Below are 22,053 nucleotides of genomic sequence, written 5' to 3'. Positions count from 1 at the left end.
GTTGTCTGGCTTTACCTGTTGTGGCCTTTAAGCAGGGCTTGTGAGCATTAAATCTATTCTGAATGTCCACTATATTAAAAAGACCATGAGTTCTAGTTCTTCAAAATAAAAGGTAGACCGTCCAGTTCCAGGTTGGAGAAGAATGGAGACAAATCAGAACGCCCCGAAAGCACAGGTCGTCACTGCTGGTACCAAACCCATGACTGCTCGTGGTTCACTAAAACTGATATCAGCAGTAACATTTGGCCAAAACAGGTGATTATTGTGATCCTGCATTTCAATGCTCATAATACAGCATTCTAGCAGGAATCTGCATTGACATCCTAGTACATCAGTGTCACAAATGACATCCTCTGTTACTATGATCGTGGTGCACTATCCCTCCTCGATCTCTCTACAGCCTCTACGCTGTCAACCACACTATCCTCCTCCAATGCTTCTCCTCCGCTGTCCAGCTCAGTAGGACTGCCTTTGCTTGCTTCCACTCTTGCCTAGCCAGACCAAGCAGTGGCTTCTCGTCCAGCTGCCACACCATTATCTTCAGAGCCCCTCAATGATCTATCCTTGGCCCCCTCCTCTTCCTCATCTACATGCGGTTCCTTGGCGACATCATTGGAAGACATGGGGTCAGGTTCCACGTGTACACTGACAACACCCAGCTCTCTCTCTCTCTCCACCACCCCTCTCGACCCCTCCACTGCCTCTGTTGTCAGACTGCTTGTCCAATATCCAGTCTTAGACATTGGGAAAACTAAAGCCATCACCTGTTCACTTCCCACTAACTGTGTACTCTTGTATACCGATTCCAATGCTCACTTGGCCAGTCCATCCATCCTCCACCTTCCATAAACTTCAGCTCATCCAAACCTCTGCTGCTCATATCCTATCCTGCACCCAGTCCTTCTCCCCAATCACCCCTATCCTCGCTGACCTACATTGACTCCTAGTCCTCCAACACCTCTAATTGAAAATTTTTATACTCTGTTTAAATCCCTTCAGAGCTGACCCGGATACTGGGCTGAATTGCCTGCTCCTCGGCTTTAAACTCCTGTAGCACTATAGGTGCTTCAGTGATGACATTCAACCCTGGAGTAATCCAGTAACGGCATACAACTTTACTTTATTTCAGGAATTTTTTTTTTATTCGTTCATGGGATGTGGGCATCGCTGGCAAGGCCAGCATTTATTGCCCATCCCTAAGGAATATCTCTAATTGAGTCTATTCACATTGACTATATAACCTAAATCAGAATAAGCCCAACAACTTTAAATCCTGTTATTTTAAAGACAATTTCATCCACAAAGCCAGTATAACCAGGTCAGGTTACCCTTTTCTGTACATTTCCAAGTTGATCAACTATAGTGAAAGGGCCTCTGAATACTGAAATAATTTTAAATTCAAAATGTATGTTATCTGTAAAACCAATTTTTAAAAAGTTTCTAGAGGTAACCTAGAATTACCAGCACAGAAATAGGCCATTCGGCCCAACACCTGCATCCTATAAATGAAACTGACATCGTGGGAGTTTTGGGCAGACAAACTATCTTTTTTGTAAGAGGTAAAGACCGGCAATGAACTTTTTAGTGGTATTTGAGATTTTCTTTCAAATAAATTCACAAATGAAAAAGGTGCAAGTACTTACACATCGTACAAGCATAAAAATGAACGAGGTTGTGGGTATGTGTAGACGAGCAGGTTTTTTGGCATCCAATCCTGACTTAATACTAAATATTCCATATTCAGTAATGAGTGATTCTTCCTATGTTCTTTTGTGCCTTCTGACTTGCTTTTCTGCATTTAATTTGCCCACTAATGTTTAGTCATTGATTACATAGAAAGAAAGAACTTGTATTTACAGAGTGCCTTTCATGACCAGAAGACGTCCCAAAGTGCTTTACGGCCAATGAAGTACTTTTGAAGTGTAGTCACTGTTGTAATGTAGGAAACGCGACAGCTAAACTGCGCGCAGCAATGAAATAATGACCAGATAATCTGTTTTAGTGATGTTTGATGAGCAATAAATGTTGTCCAGGACACACAACTCCCCAGCTCTTCGAATAGTGCAATGAGATCTTTTACATCCGCCTGAGAGAGCAGGTAGAGCATCGGTTTTAAGTCTCTGCCGAGAAAGAGAGAGAATATATATTCTATACAAGTGCCCAAACTGAATAAAAATGACCATTTAATACAGATTGTGTATGCTATCAGATGTACAGTGGCACATCTTGGATTGAGAATTTTCTAGACGTGGACATAAGCCCACATCCTACTACGTTGGTACGCGCACCTCGCGTTGGTACGCGCACCTCGCGTTGGTACGCGCACCTCGCGTTGGTACGCGCACCTCGCGTTGGTACGCGCACCTCGCGTTGGTACGCGCACCTCGCGTTGGTACGCGCACCTCGCGTGCCAGTGAGTTGTCCTCCAGATAAAACCAGAAATGCAACAAAAGCAATACTCAACAGATTCTAAAATGTTTTCAGGACATTATCAATAGCATCTTTTTCCCTGCTAACTTAGAGTACAGTTTTAAAGGTATTTAGCAATTATTTGATCTGTACCTTGAGATGCATCAACAGTTAATTTGCTTTTTTTGTTTTTAGGGAACGGTTATAATTATCGCAAATCACGGAGACAGGATTGACATACCTCCAGGTGCAGTATTGGAAAATAAGATTGTTTCCGGCAATCTGCGGATCCTGGACCATTAGGAGGAATATTTATGATCCTAACCTGTTGATATTGCTTTATTTTATCATGTGATGATTCACACAGTAATGCTATTCATACATAGTTTTATGTGCATTAAAATGCTTATAGAATGTGCTAACTTTGAGTGTGAAAAGACATATTTCTTCCAGGTAGCTGTTTTCAAAATTGCTTACTATTTTAAAATTGTACTTGCTGCCACCTTTTTGTGGAGATTTTAAGTGGCCTACAGAAAGGTCAGAGTACTGCATTTATATACCAACATTAAGAAGTGGTCCCAATTATTTTTCTTTCAACAAAACTATGAATTCAACTTTTAGTTCTGTGCATTTTAAAAATATTTCAACTTTGTAATAAATTCTGCATCAATTCTGTATCCGGTAATCAAAGGGTTAAAGTTTTCTGTTGAGAGTTTCTTGTGTTACATTCACTCTTTGAATTATAATAAACTGCAATGTGAAAGTTGTTGTGTTTTCTGATCTGTTTAGTGCACTTTGCTCAAGTTAATCTATTTAAATCAGCGTACGATAGCACAATTAATGTTGGATGTTTATTTTTAAAAGAAGGACCAGGTGACTATGGTATATATTTTCTTCCCTTTAGGTGTCTGGCATGTGAGCCATGCCAGCCGAGAAACCGGCCTGTTCTTCAGCCGTAGTGGTGCTGCTGCATGTGAAAGGTCTGCCTTTTCTTTGGTCCCTTTTGAGGATTGCCTGACCTTCCCTCAACACTTCCTCATGATTGTTAGTGAAATCAAGAATTTACTGTATGCAGAATTGAAGGGCGATCCCAATGGCACGGCAATGGCACGGCGATCCCCATGGCACGCAATGGCACGGCAATGGCACGGCGATCCCCATGGCACGGCAATGGCACGGCGATCCCCATGGCACGGCAAGGCGCCGCAGTGGCACGGCAAGGCGCCGCAATTCATTTCTGCCCTGCTGCTAATTTTAGGATTGTTCAGTGTGGTGATAGGAGTAAGGTTTTGAAGTTGTATGATCAAACATCTGATTCTTTGTTGTGCACATATCTCTGGTTCGACCCATTGCAACAATCTCACTGAAGATTTTGTGATTCCCTCCATCACATGCCGCAGTTTTTAAAAAAAAAAACTGACATTAATATAACACCTTTCACGTTCTCAGGACATCCCATAGTGCTTCACAGTCCATGAATTACTTTTTGACATGTAGTAGCTGTTGTACAGTGAGGTCCCACAAACAGCCATGTTCAGTTAATCTGTCATTTTTTTTGGTGAGGGATGGATCTCCAGAGCTGCACAACTTAGTCTTCAGTTCCATTTTGTAACCTCCTGTGATAACTTTCTTAGTTCAGTTTGCACAAAGCAGTTTACCAATACCCATCCAAAGTGCCTTTCATTGTCAGTCTTGGCTCAGTGGTAGCACTCTGAGTCAGAAGGCTGTGGGTTTAAGCCCCATTCCAGAGACTTGAGCACATGAGATTGGCTGACACTTCGGTGCAGTATAGAGGGAGTGCTGCAGAAATGCAGTCTTTTGGATCAAACGTCAAAGTGAGGCCCTGTCTGCCCCCTCGGGTGGATGTAAAAATCCCATGGCCACTATTTGAAGAGGAGCAGGGAAGTTCTCGTGTTTTAGCCAAAATTTGTCCCACAATCAACACCTAAAACAGATTATCTGATCATTATTTCATTGCGGTTTGTGGGACCTTGTTTTGTACAAATTGCCACATTTCCTACGTTACAACAGTGTAATGACTTCAACAGTACTTCGGTTATAAAGCAACTTTGAGACATCATGTTATATAGCACTTTTCACAACTAAATCAAATAACTGGGGGGTAGTCGATAGGGCTTTAAAGAGGGTTCAGGTAAGGGTAAATTTATAAATCTAAAGAGAAAAGTCAAGGCTGTAGAGCAGTGTAGTGATTTAGGTAAAGATAAGAAGAGAGTTTAATGGTAATAGTGCATCAGTGAATAAGGTCAAATCAGAGAAAAATAGTGAGAAGTTAAAATTAAAGGCTCTTTATCTCAATGCACGAAGCATTCGTAACAAGATAGACGAATTAATGGCACAAATAGAGATAAATGGCTTTGATTAAGTAGCCATTATGGAGATGTAGTTGCAGAGTAACCAAGGTTGGGATCTAAATAGTCCAGGGCACTTGACTCTTTGAAAAGACAGACAAAATGGAAAAGGAATGGAGTTGGGGGAGGGGTGGGAGCCCTGATAAAAGATGACATAAGGACAGTAGTGAGAAAGGATCTTGACTCAGAGAAGATCGGGAAATAGAATCAGTCTGGATGGAGATAAGAAATAACAAGGGGCAGAAAACACTGGTTGAGTAGTTTAGAGGCCTCCTAACTGTAGTTATTACTGTTGGACAGAGTATTAATCAAGAAATAAGAGGAGCTTGTAACAAAGGTAATTCAATAATCGTGGGGGACTTTAATCTTCATATAGACTGGGCAAATCAAATTGGCAAAAGTTGCTTGGCAGATGAGTTCATGGAATGTATTCGAGACAGTTTCCTAGAACAATATGTCGTGGAACCAACCAGGCAACAGGCCATTTTAGATCTTGTCTTGTGAATTGAGACAGGGTTAATTAGTAATCTCATAGTAAGGGATCGTCTGGGGAAGAGGATGATAATATGATAGAATTTCATATTAAGTTCAAGAGTGACGTACTTAAGTCCAAAACTAGAGTCTTAAACTTAGTCAATTACATAGGTATGAGGGGCAAGTTGGCTGAGGTGGTTGAGAAATTAGATTAAAAGATATCGCAGTAGATAAGCTATGGCGAACATTTAAAAATATTTCATAATTCTCAATGAACATACATTCCATTGAGGAATTAAAAACCCCACAAGAAAAGTGATCCATCTGTGGCTAACTAAAGAAGTTAAGGATAGTATTAGATTAAAAGAGGCTTATAATGTTGCCAAGAAGAGTAGTAAGCCTGAGAATTTGGGAGAGTTTTAGAAACCAGCAAAGGATGACCAAAAAATTGATAAACAGGGTGAAAATGAAATATGAGAGTAAACTTAGCAAGAAATATAAAAACAGATTGTAAGAGTTTCTACAAGTATGCAAAAAGGAAGAGAGTAGCTAAAATAAACTTTGGTCCCTTGGAGGCTGAGACAGGAGAAATTATAATGGGGAATAAGGAAATGGCAGAGACATTAAACAAATATATTAAAAAATACCAGAAATAGTGGGGAACCAAGGGTCGAAAGAGAGAGAGAGGAACTTAAAGTAATTAATATTAGTAAAGAAAAGTAATGGAGAAATTAATGGGACTAAAAGCCAACAAATGCTCTGGACCTGATGGCCGACATCCTAGGGTTCTAAAAGAGGTGACTGCAAAGATAGTAGATGCATTGGTTATAATCTTCCAAAATTCCCTAGATTTTAGAACGGTCTGAGTGGATTGGCAGGTAGTAAATGTAACCCTGCTATTCAAGAAAGGAGGGAAGAGAGAAAATGGGAAACTACAGGCCAATTAGCCTGACACCAGTCGTAGGGAAAATGCAGGAATCTATTATTAAGGCTATGGTAACGGGACACTTAGAAAATCATAATATGATCATGCAGAGTCAACATGGTTTTATGAAAGGGGAATTGTTTTTAACAAATCTGGAGCTTTTTGAGGATGTAAATAAAGGGGAACCAGTGGATGTAGTGTATTTGGATTTTGAAAAGGTGTTACATGAAAGGTTGTTACGCAAGATAAGGACTCATGGGGTTGGGGGTAATATATTAGCATGGATAGAGGATTGGTTAACGGATAGAAAACAGAGAGTAGGAATAAACGGGTCATTCTCTGGTTAGCAGGCTATAACTAGTGGGGTGACGCAAAGATCAGTGCTTGGGCCTCAGCTATTTACAATCTATATTAATGACTTAGATGAAGGGACTGAATGTAATGTATCCAAGTTTGCTGTCGATACAAAGCTAGGTGGGAAAGTAAGCTTTGAGGAGGACACAGAGAGTCTGCAAAGGGATATAGACAGGTTAAGTGAGTGGGCAAGACGGTGGCAGATGGAGTATAATGTGCAGAAATGTGAGGTTATTCACTTTGGATGAATAGAAAAACGGAATATTTTTTAAATGGTGAGAAACTATTAAATGTTGGTGTTCAGTGGGAATTTGGTGTCTTTGTACACGAAACACAGAAAGTTAACATGCAGGTACAGCAAGCAATTAGGAAGGCGAATGGTACATCGGCCTTTATTGCAAGGGGGTTGGAGTACAAGAGTAAGGAAGTTGTACTGCAATTGTACAGGGCTTTGGTGAGACCACACCTGGTGTACTGTGTACAGTTTTGGTCTCCTTAACTAAGGAAGGATATACTCTCCTTAGACTGGGTGCAACAAAGTTTCACTAGATTGATTCCTGGGTTGAGAGGGTTGTCCTACGAGGAGAGATTGAGTAGAATGGGCCTATACTCTGGAATTTAGAAGAATGAGGGGTGATCTCATTGAAACATATAAGATTCTGAGAGGGCTTGACAGGGTAGATGCTGAGAGATTGTTTCCCCTGGCTGGAGAGTCTAGAATTAGGGAACATAGTCTCAGGATAAGGGGTCAGCCATTTAGTACTGAGATGAGGAGAAATTTCTTCACTCGGAGTTGTGAATCTTTGGAATTCTCTACCCCAGAGGGCTGTGGATGCTCAGTCGTTGAGTATATTCAAGACTGAGATCGATAGATTTTTGGACTCTCGGGAATCAAGAGATTTGGTGATCGGGCGGAAAAGTGGAGTTGAGGTCGAAGATCAGAGCCTTTAATGTAGTAAAATGCCCCAAGGTGCTCACAGGACCGTTAGCAAACAAACTTTGACAACGAGCCATGAGATATTAGGACAGGTGACCAAGAATAAAGGTACTTTGACGGGCAGAAGCCTAGAAGCAGATGTCTCCAGAAGTGGTTTGAGTACCATACGCTGAACTTTTCTTCCTCCCTGTTGGGACAACTGCCCATGTAGGTGTACCTTAATTAGGAACTTGGCAGCATTAGAAATCAAACGTGTCTCACTAGTCCATGGCCTGCAGATTTATCTAACATTATGCACTGCTTCTGCAAAAGATCTTGGGAGAGAGTGGCTTTGCTTTGTAGGAGGCAAAGTTGAAGTCCTGGGTACGACTGGTGCAATCCAATAGGGTTGAAAGAATGGCACTTATCCTGTCCTGCATGACAGCTGTGCATTCCGACAGCACAAATGTAATATAAATGGAAAGATTAGAGAGTACACTTAAAAAGTGCAGAACTCAGCAGCAAGTGCTTTCATTTTTACATAGTTCTACACAGTAGAGGAATTGCAGCGCTAACGGTGAGGGTGTTTTGTTTACTATTCCTTTTGTGCAATGTCAAGGATCAGTAAAACACAAAATCATGAGTGCTGGCAGAAAGTTGGAATCAAAGTATCCCCTTTACCAAATTTGTGAATTGAGCAGCAACAAACAGTATTTAGAAAGAACACCTTCAAGGTAAATAGCCACATGGGAATATGATGTCGTAGCGATAACAGAGACCTGGCTCATAAAAGGGCAGGATTGGGTACTAAATATTCCTGGATACGAGGTGTTCAGGAAAGATAGGGAAGGGGGGGCGGTGGGTGGCAGCATTGATTAAGGAGAATATTGCAGTATTGGAGAGAGAGGATGTCCTGTAGGGGTCAAGGACAGAATCTATTTGATTAGAGTTAAGAAACCATAAAGGTGCCATTACACTACTGGGTGTATTCTATAGACATGATGTGGAGATGCCGGTGATGGACTGGGGTTGACAATTGTAAACAATTTTACAACACCAAGTTATAGTCCAGCAATTTTATTTGAAATTCACAAGCTTTCGGAGGCTTCCTCCTTCCTCAGGTGAATGTGGAAAATCACCTGAGGAAGGAGGAAGCCTCCGAAAGCTTGTGAATTTCAAATAAAATTGCTGGACTATAACTTGGTGTTGTAAAATTGTTTACAATTATTCTATAGACCACCAACTTGTGGGCAGGATATAGATCAAATTTGCTGGGAAATTACAGTGAGGTGCAAGAACCATAGAGTAATGATAATGGGGACTTTAATTATCCTAATATAGACTGGGATAGTAATAGTGTAAGGGGCAAAGAGGGAGAGGAATTTTTGAAGTGTGTTCAGGAGAACTTTCTTGACCAGTATGTTTCCGGCCCAACGAAGAAGGAGGTATTTCTGGAGCTGGTCCTGGGAAATGTGGGCCAAGTGTCAGTGGGGGAACATTTAGGGAACAGTGATCATAGTATTATAAGGTTTAGAATAGCTATGGAAAAGGATGAGGACCATTCTAAAGTAAAAATACTCAATTGAAGGAGGGCCAATTTCAATGGGATGAGAACGGATCTGGCCTGGGTAAATTAGAATCGAAGAGCGGCAGGCAAAACTGTAATTGAACAATGGGCGGCCTTTAAAGAGGAGATGGTTCAGGTACAGTTTAGGTACATTCCCACCAGGGAGAAAGGTAGGGTAACTATAGCCAGAGCTCCCTGGATGACAAAAGAGGTGGAGAGTAAGATGAAGCAGAAAAAAGGGGCATATGACAGATGTCAGGTTGATAATACAAGTGAGAACCGGGCTGAATATCGAAAGTGCAGAGGGGAGGCGAAACAGGAAATAAGAGGGGCAAAGAGAGAGTATGAGAATAGACTGGCGGCCAACATAAAAGGGAATCCAAAAGTCTTCCATAGGCATGTAAACAGTAAATGGGTAGTAAGAGGAGGGGTGGGACCGGTGGCAAAAGAACCAAAGGTAACATAAGGAAAAACTTTTTTACAGTGAGTGGTTAGGATCTGGAATGCACTGCCTGAGGGGGTGGCGGAGGCAGATTCAATCGTGGCCTTTAAAAGGGAACTGGATAAGTCCTTGAAAGGAAAAAAAATTGGAGGGCTATGGGGAAAGGGCAGGGGGAGTGGGACTAGCTGGATTGCACTTACATAGAGCTGGCGTGGACTCGATGGGCCAAATGGCCTCCTTCCGTGCTGCAACCTATGATTAAAGACCAAAAAGAAAATCTACACATGGAGGCAGAGGGCATGGCTGATTAATGAGTACTTTGCATCTGTCTTTACCAAGAAGATGCTGCCAAAGTCACAGTAAAAGAGGAAGTAGTTGAGATATTGGATCGGCTAAAAATTGATAAGGAGGTACTAGAAAGGCCGGCTGTACTTAAAGTAGGTAAGTGACCCGGTCCGGATAGGATGCATCCTCGGTAGCTGAGGGAAGTAAGGGTGGAAATTGCAGAAATACTGGCCATAATCTTCCAAACATCCTTAGATACGGGGGTGGTGCCAGAGGACTGGAGAATTGCAAATTTTATCCCTGGGACCACTGCTTTTCTTGATATATATTAATGACTTGGACTTGGGTGTACAGGGCACAATTTCAAAATTTGCAGATGACACAAAACTTGGAAGGGTAGTGATAAACCTCAAGAGGATAGAGCCAGGCTGGTGGGATGGGCGGACACATGGAGATGACATTCAATGTAGAAAAGTGTTTATTCCTACTGAAATGTATCACTTATGAGAAGAGGCAATATAAACTAAAGGGCACAATTCTAAAATGGGTACAGGAACAGAGAGATCTGGGGGTATATATGCACAAATCATTGAAGGTGGCAGGGCAGGTTGAGAAAGTGGTTAAAAAAGCATGCGGGATCCTGGGCTTCATAAATAGAGGCATCGAGTACAAAAGTATGGAAGTCATGATGAACCTTTATAAAACACTGGTTCGGCCACAACTGGACTATTGTGTTCAGTTCTGGGCACCACACTTTAGGAAGGATGTGAAGGCCTTAGAGAGGGTGCAGAAGAGATTTATTAGAATGGTTCCATGGATGAGGGACTTCAATTAAGTGGAGAAGCTGGGGTCCTTCTCCTTAGGGCAGAGATGGTTGTGAGAACATTTGATAGAGGTATTCAAAATCATGAAGGGTCGAGATGGAGTAGATAGAGAGAAACTGTTCCCATTGGCAGAAGGGTAAAGAACCAGAGGACGTAGATTTAAGGTGATTGGCAAAAGAACCAAAGGTGACACATGGTAAAAAGTTAAAAACAGTGGATGGCCAAAGGGACTTAGGGGTTCAGGTACATAGATCATTGAAGTGTCATGAACAGGTGCAGAAAATAATCAATAAGGCTAATGGAATGCTGGCCTTTATCTCTAGAGTACAAGGGGGCAGAAGTTATGCTGCAGCTATCCAAAACACTGGTTAGACCGCACCTGGAGTACTGAGAGCAGTTCTGGGCACCGCACCTTCGGAAGGACATAGTGGCCTTGGAGGGAGTGCAGCGTAGGTTTACTAGAATGATACCCGGACTTCAAGGGTTAAGTTACGAGGCGAGATTACACAAATTGGGGTTGTATTCTCTCGAGTTTCAAAGGTTAAGGGGTGATCTGATCGAAGTTTATAAGATATTAGGGGGAATAAATAGGGTGGTTAGAGAGATACTATTTCCGCTGGTTGGGGATTCTAAGAGTAGGGGGCACAGTCTAAAAATTAGAGCCAGACCTTTCAGAAGCGAGATTAGAAAACATTTCTACACACAAAGGGTTGTAGAAGTTTGGAACTCTTCTGCAAAAGGCAATTGATACTAGCTCAATTGCTAAATTTAAATCTGAGATAGATAGCTTTTTGGCAACCAAAGGTATTAAGGGATATGGGCCAAAGGCAGGTATATGGAGTTAGATCACAGATCAGCCATGATCTTATCAAATGGTGGAGCAGGCACGAGGGGCTGAATGGCCTACTCCTGTTCCTATGTTCCTATGACGTGAGGAAAAACTTTTTTACACAGCGAGTGGTTCTGACCTGGAATGCACTGCCCGAGGGGGTGGTGGAGGCAGATTCAGTCATGGCCTTCAAAAGGGAACTGGATAAGTACTTGAAGGGAAAAAAATTGCAGGGCTACGGGGATAGGATGGAGGAGTGGGACTGGCTGGATTGCTCTTGCCTAGAGCGGGTACGGACTTGATGGGACAAATGGCCTCCTTCCATGCTGTACCCGTTCTATGAGTTCAGAAACCAATTTGTTACAGGCTAGAATGGAAAGCGAAGCAAAGCAGCAACAGGTTAGGGAGCACTCGAGTGGGGGCATGAAAGGGAGGACAAAAAACATACATACCAATTAGAAATGCTTAAACCGGTGGCTGCAAAGGAACAGAATGACCTCACGAGTTCTGAAAAGCATTGTCAGGACACACCAAAGACTCGTGAAAAGGAGTCAGCACAGGCTCAAGGTGGATTTAAAACAGAAACAGTATCAAGAAGAGGCTTTACATAGTTCTGTGGCAGAAGCCTGAATTTGTGGTGGCTGGATAATTTGAGACAAATACAGTCAATTGAGCCCATCATATGGTAAACGACTGATTTTAAATCAAATCTGAATCTACAGTTTAATGATGGAAGCAACACATATTTTAAAAACACATGTGAAATGCTAGCAAGACAGCACAAATGGGAGCATGTTACATGGGCAGAGATGAGTACCATCACACAGTAGGAAAACTAACTGCAATTTCATATATACAGTAGAACTGGAATTCTCTACAGACTATAACATGAAACATACTATTCTTAATGATGACAATCTGTTACCAGAAACTTTAGATGTAATTTTGGGATGGTATGCAGAGCTCGAGATTCATGAGGCGTGAAAGCCATGGCTGGAGAGAGAGTGTGTAGTCAGCCAGAAATAGGTGAGCTTTTGTGATACCAAACGACACTTGGTATGCACACCCTTGAAGCTTTGAGGTCACACATTGTTTAAATCTATTGCAACCAAGCCACAGGTTAGTTGGGTCTATATTGGGTTCTAAATGGGGAGTGTGATAGGATGCTTTGTTTTAGAGGTGGGGGGGGGTGGAAAAAAAAGATTTCTAAATTCTTCTCTCTGCTAATTATCCAATTGTAAGTGCATAATCAGAATAGCACCACTAGTAAAAGTAGATTATGGCCCTGACTGTTGCATTGTGCTAAGTGAAGCAGGGCTGCACGATAATACGTTGGGTGTAGGGGCACTGAGTGAAGAGAAACCAGTTAAATTTAAAATATTCCGTATCCATTAAGCTTTGTAGAGATACCAAACAAAAACAAAGGAGATAATGTTGAATTTGTGCAAGGCTTTAGTTAGACCATCCAGACATCCCATCATCGCAGAGGTTTCCAAACGGCGATTCACACCCCATTCACAATCCTCACCTTGTTCCACAAAACAGAATTTTATAATTCTCAAGAAGCTGGCAGAGTCCAATCCTATTTACTCGAATGATTCCGGGGATGAGGGACTTTAGTTACATGGATAGACTGGAGATGCTGGGGTTGTTCTCCTTAGAACAGAGATGGTTGAGGGGAGATTTGATAGAGGTATTCAAAATCATGAAGGGTCAAGAACCAGAGGACATAGATTTAAGGTGATTGGCAAAAGAAACAAAGGTGACAGCGAGTGATTAGAATCTGGAATGCACTGGCTGAGGGGGTGGTGGAGGTAGATTCAATCATGGCTTTCAAAAGGGAACTGGATAAGTACTTGAAAGGAAAAAATTTGCAGGGCTACGGGGAAAGGGCAAGGGTGTGGGACTAGCTGGATTGCTCTAGCATAGAGCCGGCATGGACTTGATGGGTCGAATGGCCTCTTTCCGTGCCTTAACCTATGAGTTTCAAAAACTGGGGGGGAAAAAAAGTTCAAAATGGTCATCCTGCCTTCCGTCATTTAGGGATTGAGTGCCTCAAATAGCCACTGCTTCAAGCAACTCAGCTTTCATGCAGCAATCAGATGCCATTGAAATGTCTTTCACTTTAACTGATGCCACCTTACATAGCCAGGAGGTCCATTATGGCACGACATCAGATATTTGAATGCCTACCGATTTCTAGAAGCAGATATTGGACCTATCAGAGTTGCTTCTAGTGCAATAGTAACCAGTTACGATGTACTAGAAGCAGCTCTGATAATTCATATGTCCGCTTCTAGAAATCAGCAGGGAATCAAACATCCCCCATAGTGCTGAAATCGGACAATATTACACCTCTTCTGGCCACGTGAGGCTGCATTGGTGGCTCACGTTCTTGGCCAGGCGGTCCTCATGCCCCTTCAGGACGTTTCCCCACCCACCCAACCACCCAAGCCTGGGAACCTCTATTATAGAAAGGATACAAAAGCAATGGAAAAGGTGCAGTGTAGATTCATTAGGATATTACCAGAGGTGAGTTATGAAGAGACTTGAGAAGTTGTGGCTTTTTTCACTAGAGATGAGAAGTTTAAGGGGACGAATGACCTGATAAAAGGTTTTCAAGATTATGAAGAGTAATGATAAGGTAAATAGTGAATGATTATTTCTACTGAGTGGTGAGACTGTAAGGAAAGGGCACAAATTTAAGATAAATTCACAAAAAATTAAAGGGGAGTTTAGGAAAAAAAATCCCTTGACACAGAGGGTGGTTGGAATATGGAATTCTCCAGCACATACTGTTGAAGCAGAATTCACAATAAATTATTTTAAAAAGAGAATTTGATCATCACTTAAAAACAGATATTAAAGGGTATGGAGAGTGAGATTACAATAGGATAAAACATCAGCACAGACTCGGCTGAATGTTACAGCACAGAAACGGACCATTCTACGATTCTAAGTAATTGTCTAACTTCTGCTAAGTTACTGACTCAGATATCTAGATAACAGATTCATTCCGGTGTGTTTATGAGCCAATAGTTGAAAATTAACTGCTTTTTAAGAATTGTTTAAACATTCACAGGGTGAAGCAATGGGCATCAGCAGACTTGGGTAAAAGGTAACCCTTGGTTCTGTCTATGTAAATGTCATTTAGAAAAAAAACTGTCCAATTAGATGCTCAGAGGTCTGTAGAGTACAAACAAGTACATCTACAGTGGGAGCCAAAGATGGCTGATTACAAAACTGCAAATAATCAAAACTATCACTTCCATGTAACTTTTATTTTGAGATTTCAATTTAAAAACATCAGGATTGGAGAGATATTACTATTAGATATCATTAACCCCCTCAGCAAGCTTGGTTTTAAATTAATTGTAATAGCAGCACAAAAGGGAGAATAGGTGAGTCTTCAGTGCCATCAGTGTGTTATTAGGCACTCAGTAAATAAGGACTTCACTCTTGGGAGCACAAACTGTAACTTTTTGCACTGTAAGAGAAATAAACTTAGGCACTTGACTGTATTGTAGACATCCACCACTAACTGATTACTGATGGCACAAAACTCCCACACAAATGATGGAAACTAACCTCAATCTATCATAAATTCATCGAAATGTTTGAAATTGATAAAAACCATCTCTTAACCAAAGCATTCCATAAAAACCCAGTGAGGCATTTTAAGCACAAAAGTGCTTCCCCATAGCATGTACTTCAGAAAAGAAACTAGAATCTGCCATATTTGCAATGGCAAAAGAAAAATTGTTCCCCACCCCATCTAGAAAACAAACAACTTTTATTACAAATATAACATCTAATTGCTGACTTCCATGTTTACCAAAAGGTGGATTGAGGATATAACAGTTAAAATAAATCCTGAAACACTTAGATTTTAAAGTCTGGGCTGATCAGCGAGCTGTGGGGTACAGGAAAATGTACATCTTATATGCAACCAGCACTCCAAAAGATTTTTAAAATTCATAGAAAGGTCTGTAAAAAAATAAAGCTCCTAGATTATTAGCATCCCCCCCATGGATAAGAAACAACCAATCCATTTTTATGAATTGTTAATGTTGCAAGAATTTACAACCGTTTAAAAGGTATTTTATAAACTGTACCATTATTAGCAATGCCTGTATTTTTTTTTAACATAGTGTTATGATTGCACATGAGGTTTAACATACAAATAATCAGATGCAAAGCATCCTTTAGTGCTACATACAGTCTTCCAGTAAAGCCAAAGCTTAAGTACAGTACTGGTTTTGGTCCACAGAAACCTGAACCTAGTTTGAAAGGTTTTAAAAATGATGAACAAACAGCTGAGCACTTGCCCTCTGAAGGGCAGTCACTGTAAATCACTCCCTGATTTAGTCTTCAGAGATGCTGCTTCAGTGGAGGACTGCCATTAAGATATTTGATTCACAGGGCAGTGAAGGTCTGAGATCATCATAAAACCCCCTGGCATGCAAAGCAGTGTTCTTCAGGGTGTCACCTCTTCTGTTCCCAGATTTCTGTCATGTTAAGGTCCAAATGCTCAAGGCCTTTTAAGGCGTGGATGTTTCCAGTGTAGAAAGCTAGATCTGATGCAACAAGCCTGCAAATAAAATGGATTGTCTGATTAGGCTTACCCATCTTTTCAGTATACGTGGGTATGAATGACTGTTGCAGCTAATACATGATTCAATACATCTCAGAATAACTCTTCTCTCTGCCCCCTACTCCCTCTCAGTGGCCAATGTTTATCCTGCTACATTTTGGGTTACAGAAAAAAATTAAGGGTATACTTCTATGCCAATTATTAATTCTTAAGTCTACCCTGCTGAGAAGTTACTATGACCACAGAAATACATTACCTTGTAATTCAATAGAGACAGTAAACTTTCCTATTTACCATTTCACAATGTGACTAGCATAGTTCAACAAACAGCTGAAGCAGATTTGAACAGATGTCCCAGTATTCAATTGCTAAACCTACAAAGAAACATTAGAAGCTAGATATTTAAAAACACCCTGCTTCGTATTATTGCAGCATAGCTACCAGTGACCAGAGATTTCCTGTAGGGGTTATCGGTGCAGACACAACACAGTTTCAAGTGCACTGATAACTAATGTAACCCATTAGTAAGGATAGCGTTTAGGTGCAGGTGGGATGCATGCCTCATTTAAATTGTTGTTCGAGTCCTACGGCCATCAGCTCTCAAAAGGTTTGGTTAATGTTGGGTGGGGTGGAATGTTAAAATGGAACATTCCATTCTGGATGAAAGCAGGAAGATGAAAGACTTGTGCTTGGTTTGGCAGGAGGTGAATTTACAATGCGATAAAGTTTACAATGCGGATACATGACGATCAAATTCCAAACCAGTCATTTAGTTAAAGAGGCTCCTGTGTTTTGACAAGAAAAGGTACAACTCTGGCCCACATTTGATTTGCACAAAAAAAGAAATTCAGCTCAACTGCAATTTCTGTCAGCAGCCTGTTTCAGACTCATTTATGGTCTGTTTTAGTTCCTAGACTGAACATATCGGACTAAACCCGCAGTATCGCGACACATTGTAAGCCAACATAAATGCACAAACCCATGCAAAGGTCCTCCGTCGTTCACAACATTTAAACGGGTCAGCTGTCTCTTCAGGTGAATTTTAAAGCTAGAATTGATTCTCAAGAACAACATCTGGGGAAGAAAAAAAAAGTGTTACGCTGTTAGATTGCGTTTTTTTTCCCCAAGAGTGCAAAGTTAAGTCTCTTGCAGAAGATAAAGTCGCAGCCATTGGACATACTTGCAAATTCCCACAGTGATACTTTGGATGAGTCAGTTCCTCCCTAAACCGACCTTTGCAGTTCATAAAAGTACAGTGATGTGGTTAACACCAATGCCATAATCTTCAGGTCAACATGATAATGGGTTTTACTGAATGGCCCAGGGGAGGAGGGGCAAGAAACCCATGGTAGTAGCTAGCATCCCTTCCCCCAGCGAGGTGTGATTCTACACTCAATTGGTAATACAACCTCAATTATTAGTACCACTGAGGTACAATATTTGTTTGAATTGGTTGCTAAATCCAACATGGCTTTGAGATTCATAATCTATTACTGTCCGTTTCTTCCCTATAAAATAATCCTATTCCGTCTCGATACATTGAGATAAAAAAATCTCCATATGAACAAATAAAAATGTACTTTATAGCACTCCTCTTAGTTCGGTTTGCACATACACAAATCTTCGAAGGTGGCAGGACAAGTTGAGAAGGCCATAAAAAAGCATATGGGATCCTGGGCTTTATAAATAGAGGCACAGAGTACAAAAGCAAGGAAGTTATGCTAAACCTTTATAAAACACTGGTTACGCCGCAGCTGGAGTATTGTGTTCAATTCTGGGCACCACACTTTAGGAAGGATGTCAAGGCCTGAGAGAGGGTGCAGAAGAGATTTACTAGAATGGTACCAGGGATGAGGGACTTCACTTATGTGGAGAGACTGGAGTTGTTCTTAGACCAGAAGCAAAGGCTTCTTCAGCAGCACCTCCCAAACCCATGACATCTACCACTTAGAAGGACAAGGGCAGCAGGCACATGGGAACACCACCACCTGCACGTTCCCCTCCAAGTCACACACCATCCCGACTTGGAAATATATCGCCGTTCCTTCATCGTCGCTGGGTCAAAATTCTGGAACTCCTTTCCTAACAGCACTGTGGGAGAACCTTCACCACACGGACTGCAGCGGTTCAAGGCAGCGGCTCACCACCACCTTCTCAAATACAGAGGCAAAGTAAATATTCAATATTTCTGCCATTTCACTGATTCACCATCATGTGTCCCTTAGTGGCCCTATCCCTATTCTGATTTTTCTTTTGTTATTTGTGTCTGTAGAATACTTTATTCTTTTTATATTCCTTGATTTAATTTTGTAGCTTCTCTTTACTTTCCTAATTGTTTTTTTGACTTCTTTCCTACCTTTTAGTATTCCCTTTTGTTGTCTATATACTTAGTGTATGCCTTTTTCTTTAGTTTCAATTTTGCCTTTATTTCTTTATTAATCCATGGTGTGCTATCACTGACTGGTTTGTTTGTGCTTTTTCGTGGGATATATTTCTCCTGGACTCAATCACCATTTTAAATGTTTCCCACTGCTGTTCTATTTCTTCGTTTGTCAGTAAATTTTTCCAGTTTATTTTCCCTAGTTTCATTCTTATCCCCAACATATTACTTTGGTCTTTGTCTTACTTGTGCCCGTCTCAATTTTTATTTTAAACCTTATTATGTTGTGATCGCTATTACCTAGATGCTTACTTCTCTGATCCGTTCTGGTTAATTTCCCATTACTAGATCCAGCAGTACTTCCTCAGTTTAAGATAACTGGCAAAAAATCCAGGGGGGATATGAGGAGAAATTTATTTACGCAGCAAGTTATGATCATCTGGACTGCATTACCTGAAAGGGTGGTGAGCCAAATAACAATCTTTCAAAGAGCTGCTGTGGGAACAGAGGCAGAGGATGAAAAGCAAGTTAAAGAAACTGAAGTTGTAAAAAAAATAGGGAGCTATAAAGGGACAAAAAGGCAGGGGAGAGCACTTTAGAAAGAGAAAAGTTTGAATTTAAAAAAGGGAAAGAATAGGGAAGAGAAAATAAAAGGAAAACATAACTGGTGAGTGCTTAAATCCTTACCATTTAGGTGATTAATTTAGAATTAATGTTACAGTAATAAAGCTATTCCTGATGTCAGAGTAGCTTTATCATTGTAACATCAGTGAGTTTTTTTTCTCCCCCAACATGGTTCAAGAGTTGTAAAGTTACAAACCAGCTGACCAAGAGAGAAAATTCCTAGAATGTTTCAGCAGCTTAAGGGTTAATAAGTGATCATTTGCTTGTGAAATCACATCAGACTTGGTATTTACTCTAGGGTCTCAATTAGGGATGAGATTTGGTATGCAAACAAAATTCTGAAAATGCTAAGAGATTTCATTTTATTACACTTGTTGAACTTATATTTTTTTTTGCACAAAATAATTTTGTTCCTCTCCTCAAAACATTGATTCGCTCATCGGTTCCACAGCCCAAATCAAAATGGCCATTTTTCATATTAGCCCAGGCTATTCTAGATTAGTGGGCATCACAATGCAGCCTGATCCTGTTCCATACCCACACAGACACACTCCTTCTCTTCCGCCTCCCCCACACATGCCCTCGCCCTGTACAGGCCAGCCCCTCCCGCACGGGCCCTCACCATCCCCGCTCTAGCTAGACAAGAATTAGGACCAGAGATTGTCAGTTGAACCCAGGTGTAATATCCACAGCTCTCGACCAGCTTAGCTAATTCACCAGAGGTTAGGAATCACATCTGGGATCTTCCTTGCATCTCAGTGCCACACCAGGCAGTACATTGAGGAAACAAAAACTGCCGGAGGAACAGTCACAAAAGATATCTTAATATTTTATGTATGTAGTAAAGTAAATCAATGTAAAACTTTTTGGATGCAGGCATTTGAACATTAAAGGGATTATTCATCTAGTAGTCAATTTAATGCTCACCCAATACAGTGCGGATAATGTCCATCCAGATGTAAAAGTGCAGTCACGGCAGATTCAATAAGACAATAAAATTCTAGTGCAAGTGGATTAAAAACATCAATCTGGCAGGCTCCACGGCTGGCTCAATATTCTATCCAGTAACAAACCAGGATGATTTAGGCTTTGTTCCCAGTCTATACTGGGCTAAGCTGAGGCAGCACAGAGCTGGTGGAATTGGTCACAGAGCCCTGGAATTAGGGTAAAATTGGCTAAGCTTCCCACTCTTGATCACTATTAGTGGAAGTTTTGGAAACGTGAATGTGCAGATGTTGGTGAACAGAGGATTAGACTTTGCTCTGATGTCTTCTGTAGTCAAATAGCTTACTGACACTCAAGTCTCACAATGAAGAGCATAAGAAATAGGAGCAGGAGTAGGCCATCCGGCCCCTCGAGCCTGCTCCGCCATTCAATAAGATCATGGCTGATCTTTGACCTCGACTCCACTTTCCCGCCCGATCCCCATATCCGAGAGTCCAAAAATCTATCGATCTCAGCCTTGAGACCATCATAATGACCACCTGGGCGAGGTACTGGAGGGTCTGTCACCCACAGAACTGTATTCCAGCCTTCAGGAATAGAAAAACTGGCAGAAAAATAGGGCGTGGGGAGAATCAATTCACTTTAGCTATACTGCAATTTCCGATACATTAAATGGCATACTCGTCTACAGTTAATGACGACGAGCGGGACAGATCTTAATTGTGGATTCACAAACAGAATATACCGAACAATGCTTTATATCCTTAAAAAATCTCTACTGAATTATAGGAAGGTATTATCTGACAGTTACTGAATGGATACACATGAATAGACATCTAGAGGACATAAGTTGCCTTTTTACAACCATCAGGACACTCTTCACATGGATATTTTAATGTTGGCAAGAGAAAAGAATGCCAAAATTGAGTGAATGTTGCATTTTCACCCAGGAGGGTGAACAGCCAATATGCTGAAGTCAAATTTTACACACGAAGTGGGTTTGAAAAGCTGATTTGAATAAAATACAAAACTGGAGACACAAGTGAAAATGACAGCTTTTACTCCGATTGTTACAAAGTATTAAATAAAATACTATTGTTTAAAAAAATTAGATCCCTCCATTAGATTCTGGAGTAGTATGTGCCACTGAATAGAGCTGTACAAAGCAAATAGGGTCAGTGTAATGTTAGCCATTATTTCATTTAAGTGCACAGATATCTACAAAAGATAAAAAAAGTGATAATCAAATAGTAAAATTGCCATATTGCTGTTAGAATACATGTATTTGAGGAAAGTTTAAGGTGGTTTCTGTTTTTAACTTTATAGATTTAAGGAAAGTGGCTAAGGTTTGAGAATGTGATTGGTGAAGGATGTGCCATGTGGTTTAATCCTCTTCTTTCTTGTCCTTCTCCTTACTGATGTGTCCACTGCTGATCACAAATACATATATTCAATAAAGTGGGTGTTGGGCTCAGCCCCACCTCCCTGCAGAAGGGTTTCTGGAGGAGCTCTGAATGGCTACAACTCACAAGGAGGCATGGGGTCTGACACGAGTGCGGAGAAGGTCAGCCAAAGAGCCAATCTGCTCGAACTGCGTCCAGTCCAATTTGCATAACCATGATCTAAGTCAGTGCTTTCAGGTTGCATGTAATCATGGATTTGGTCCATGGCATGCTGCAGCACACATACCGTTCTTAGCAAAGCTCTGGCATGTTTATTTTGGGAGGGGTGGGAGCAGTGCAAAGAGGAGGAAGGAGAATAGCAGAAGGCTGATATCAGCCTCTTATGACTGATAAGTCCCATTGTCAGTCAGTGAAAACCTCTCAAAGATCTGAGATTCCCTGGTGCATTGTTGCTACCTTTAGAAATGATTGTGGTGTTTGCAGTGGAGTAAATTGAGCTGGAGGATGACGACTTATCTGTGGAGACAAAAAAGACAGTTTGCAAACTTTTAGTTACGAGAACACTTGCACTGAACCTGTAGACATTCAGCTGCAGGCACAATTTTGAAAGCTACTCACACATGTAACTGATCTGCAGCTATAAACTCTGCACAGAAGGAAGTTTGCACGTAAATTAGTGACCAAGTTACATTGATACACAGTACTTTTAAAGC

The 22,053-nt window shown here is 41.1% G+C and overlaps 2 protein-coding genes across 4 annotated transcripts in view; one reads left to right on the top strand and one right to left on the bottom strand.

The window, feature by feature from the left end:
* The window catches only part of ugp2b (UDP-glucose pyrophosphorylase 2b), a 40,920-nt gene extending 37,745 nt beyond the window's left edge, over positions 1 to 3,175 (top strand). The window contains exon 10 of the mRNA XM_067989525.1: positions 2,605 to 3,175. Coding sequence (XP_067845626.1) covers positions 2,605 to 2,712 — 108 coding nt within the window. The 3' untranslated portion in view covers positions 2,713 to 3,175. The remainder of the gene's footprint in view (positions 1 to 2,604) is intronic.
* An 11,481-nt stretch (positions 3,176 to 14,656) lies between these two features.
* The window catches only part of vps54 (VPS54 subunit of GARP complex), an 88,112-nt gene continuing 80,715 nt past the window's right edge, over positions 14,657 to 22,053 (bottom strand). For 2 of the 3 annotated variants that reach the window (XM_067989522.1, XM_067989521.1), the window contains exons 22-23: positions 16,968 to 17,062; positions 14,657 to 15,985 (exon numbers count right to left, since the gene is read on the bottom strand). In XM_067989522.1, the coding sequence (XP_067845623.1) occupies positions 15,880 to 15,985; positions 16,968 to 17,062 (201 nt within the window). In that variant the 3' untranslated portion in view covers positions 14,657 to 15,879. Of the gene's footprint in view, positions 15,986 to 16,967; positions 17,063 to 20,992; positions 21,857 to 22,053 lie in introns of those variants that run through there. The other variant, XR_010963724.1, reaches the window with a different exon arrangement.

The sequence above is a fragment of the Heptranchias perlo genome, chromosome 8 (assembly GCF_035084215.1).
Source record: "Heptranchias perlo isolate sHepPer1 chromosome 8, sHepPer1.hap1, whole genome shotgun sequence".
In the NCBI taxonomy this organism is placed as follows: Eukaryota; Metazoa; Chordata; class Chondrichthyes; order Hexanchiformes; family Hexanchidae; genus Heptranchias; species Heptranchias perlo.
The sequence above is the reverse complement of the archived record's forward strand: the minus strand, read 5'-3'. Positions and strand labels throughout refer to the sequence as shown.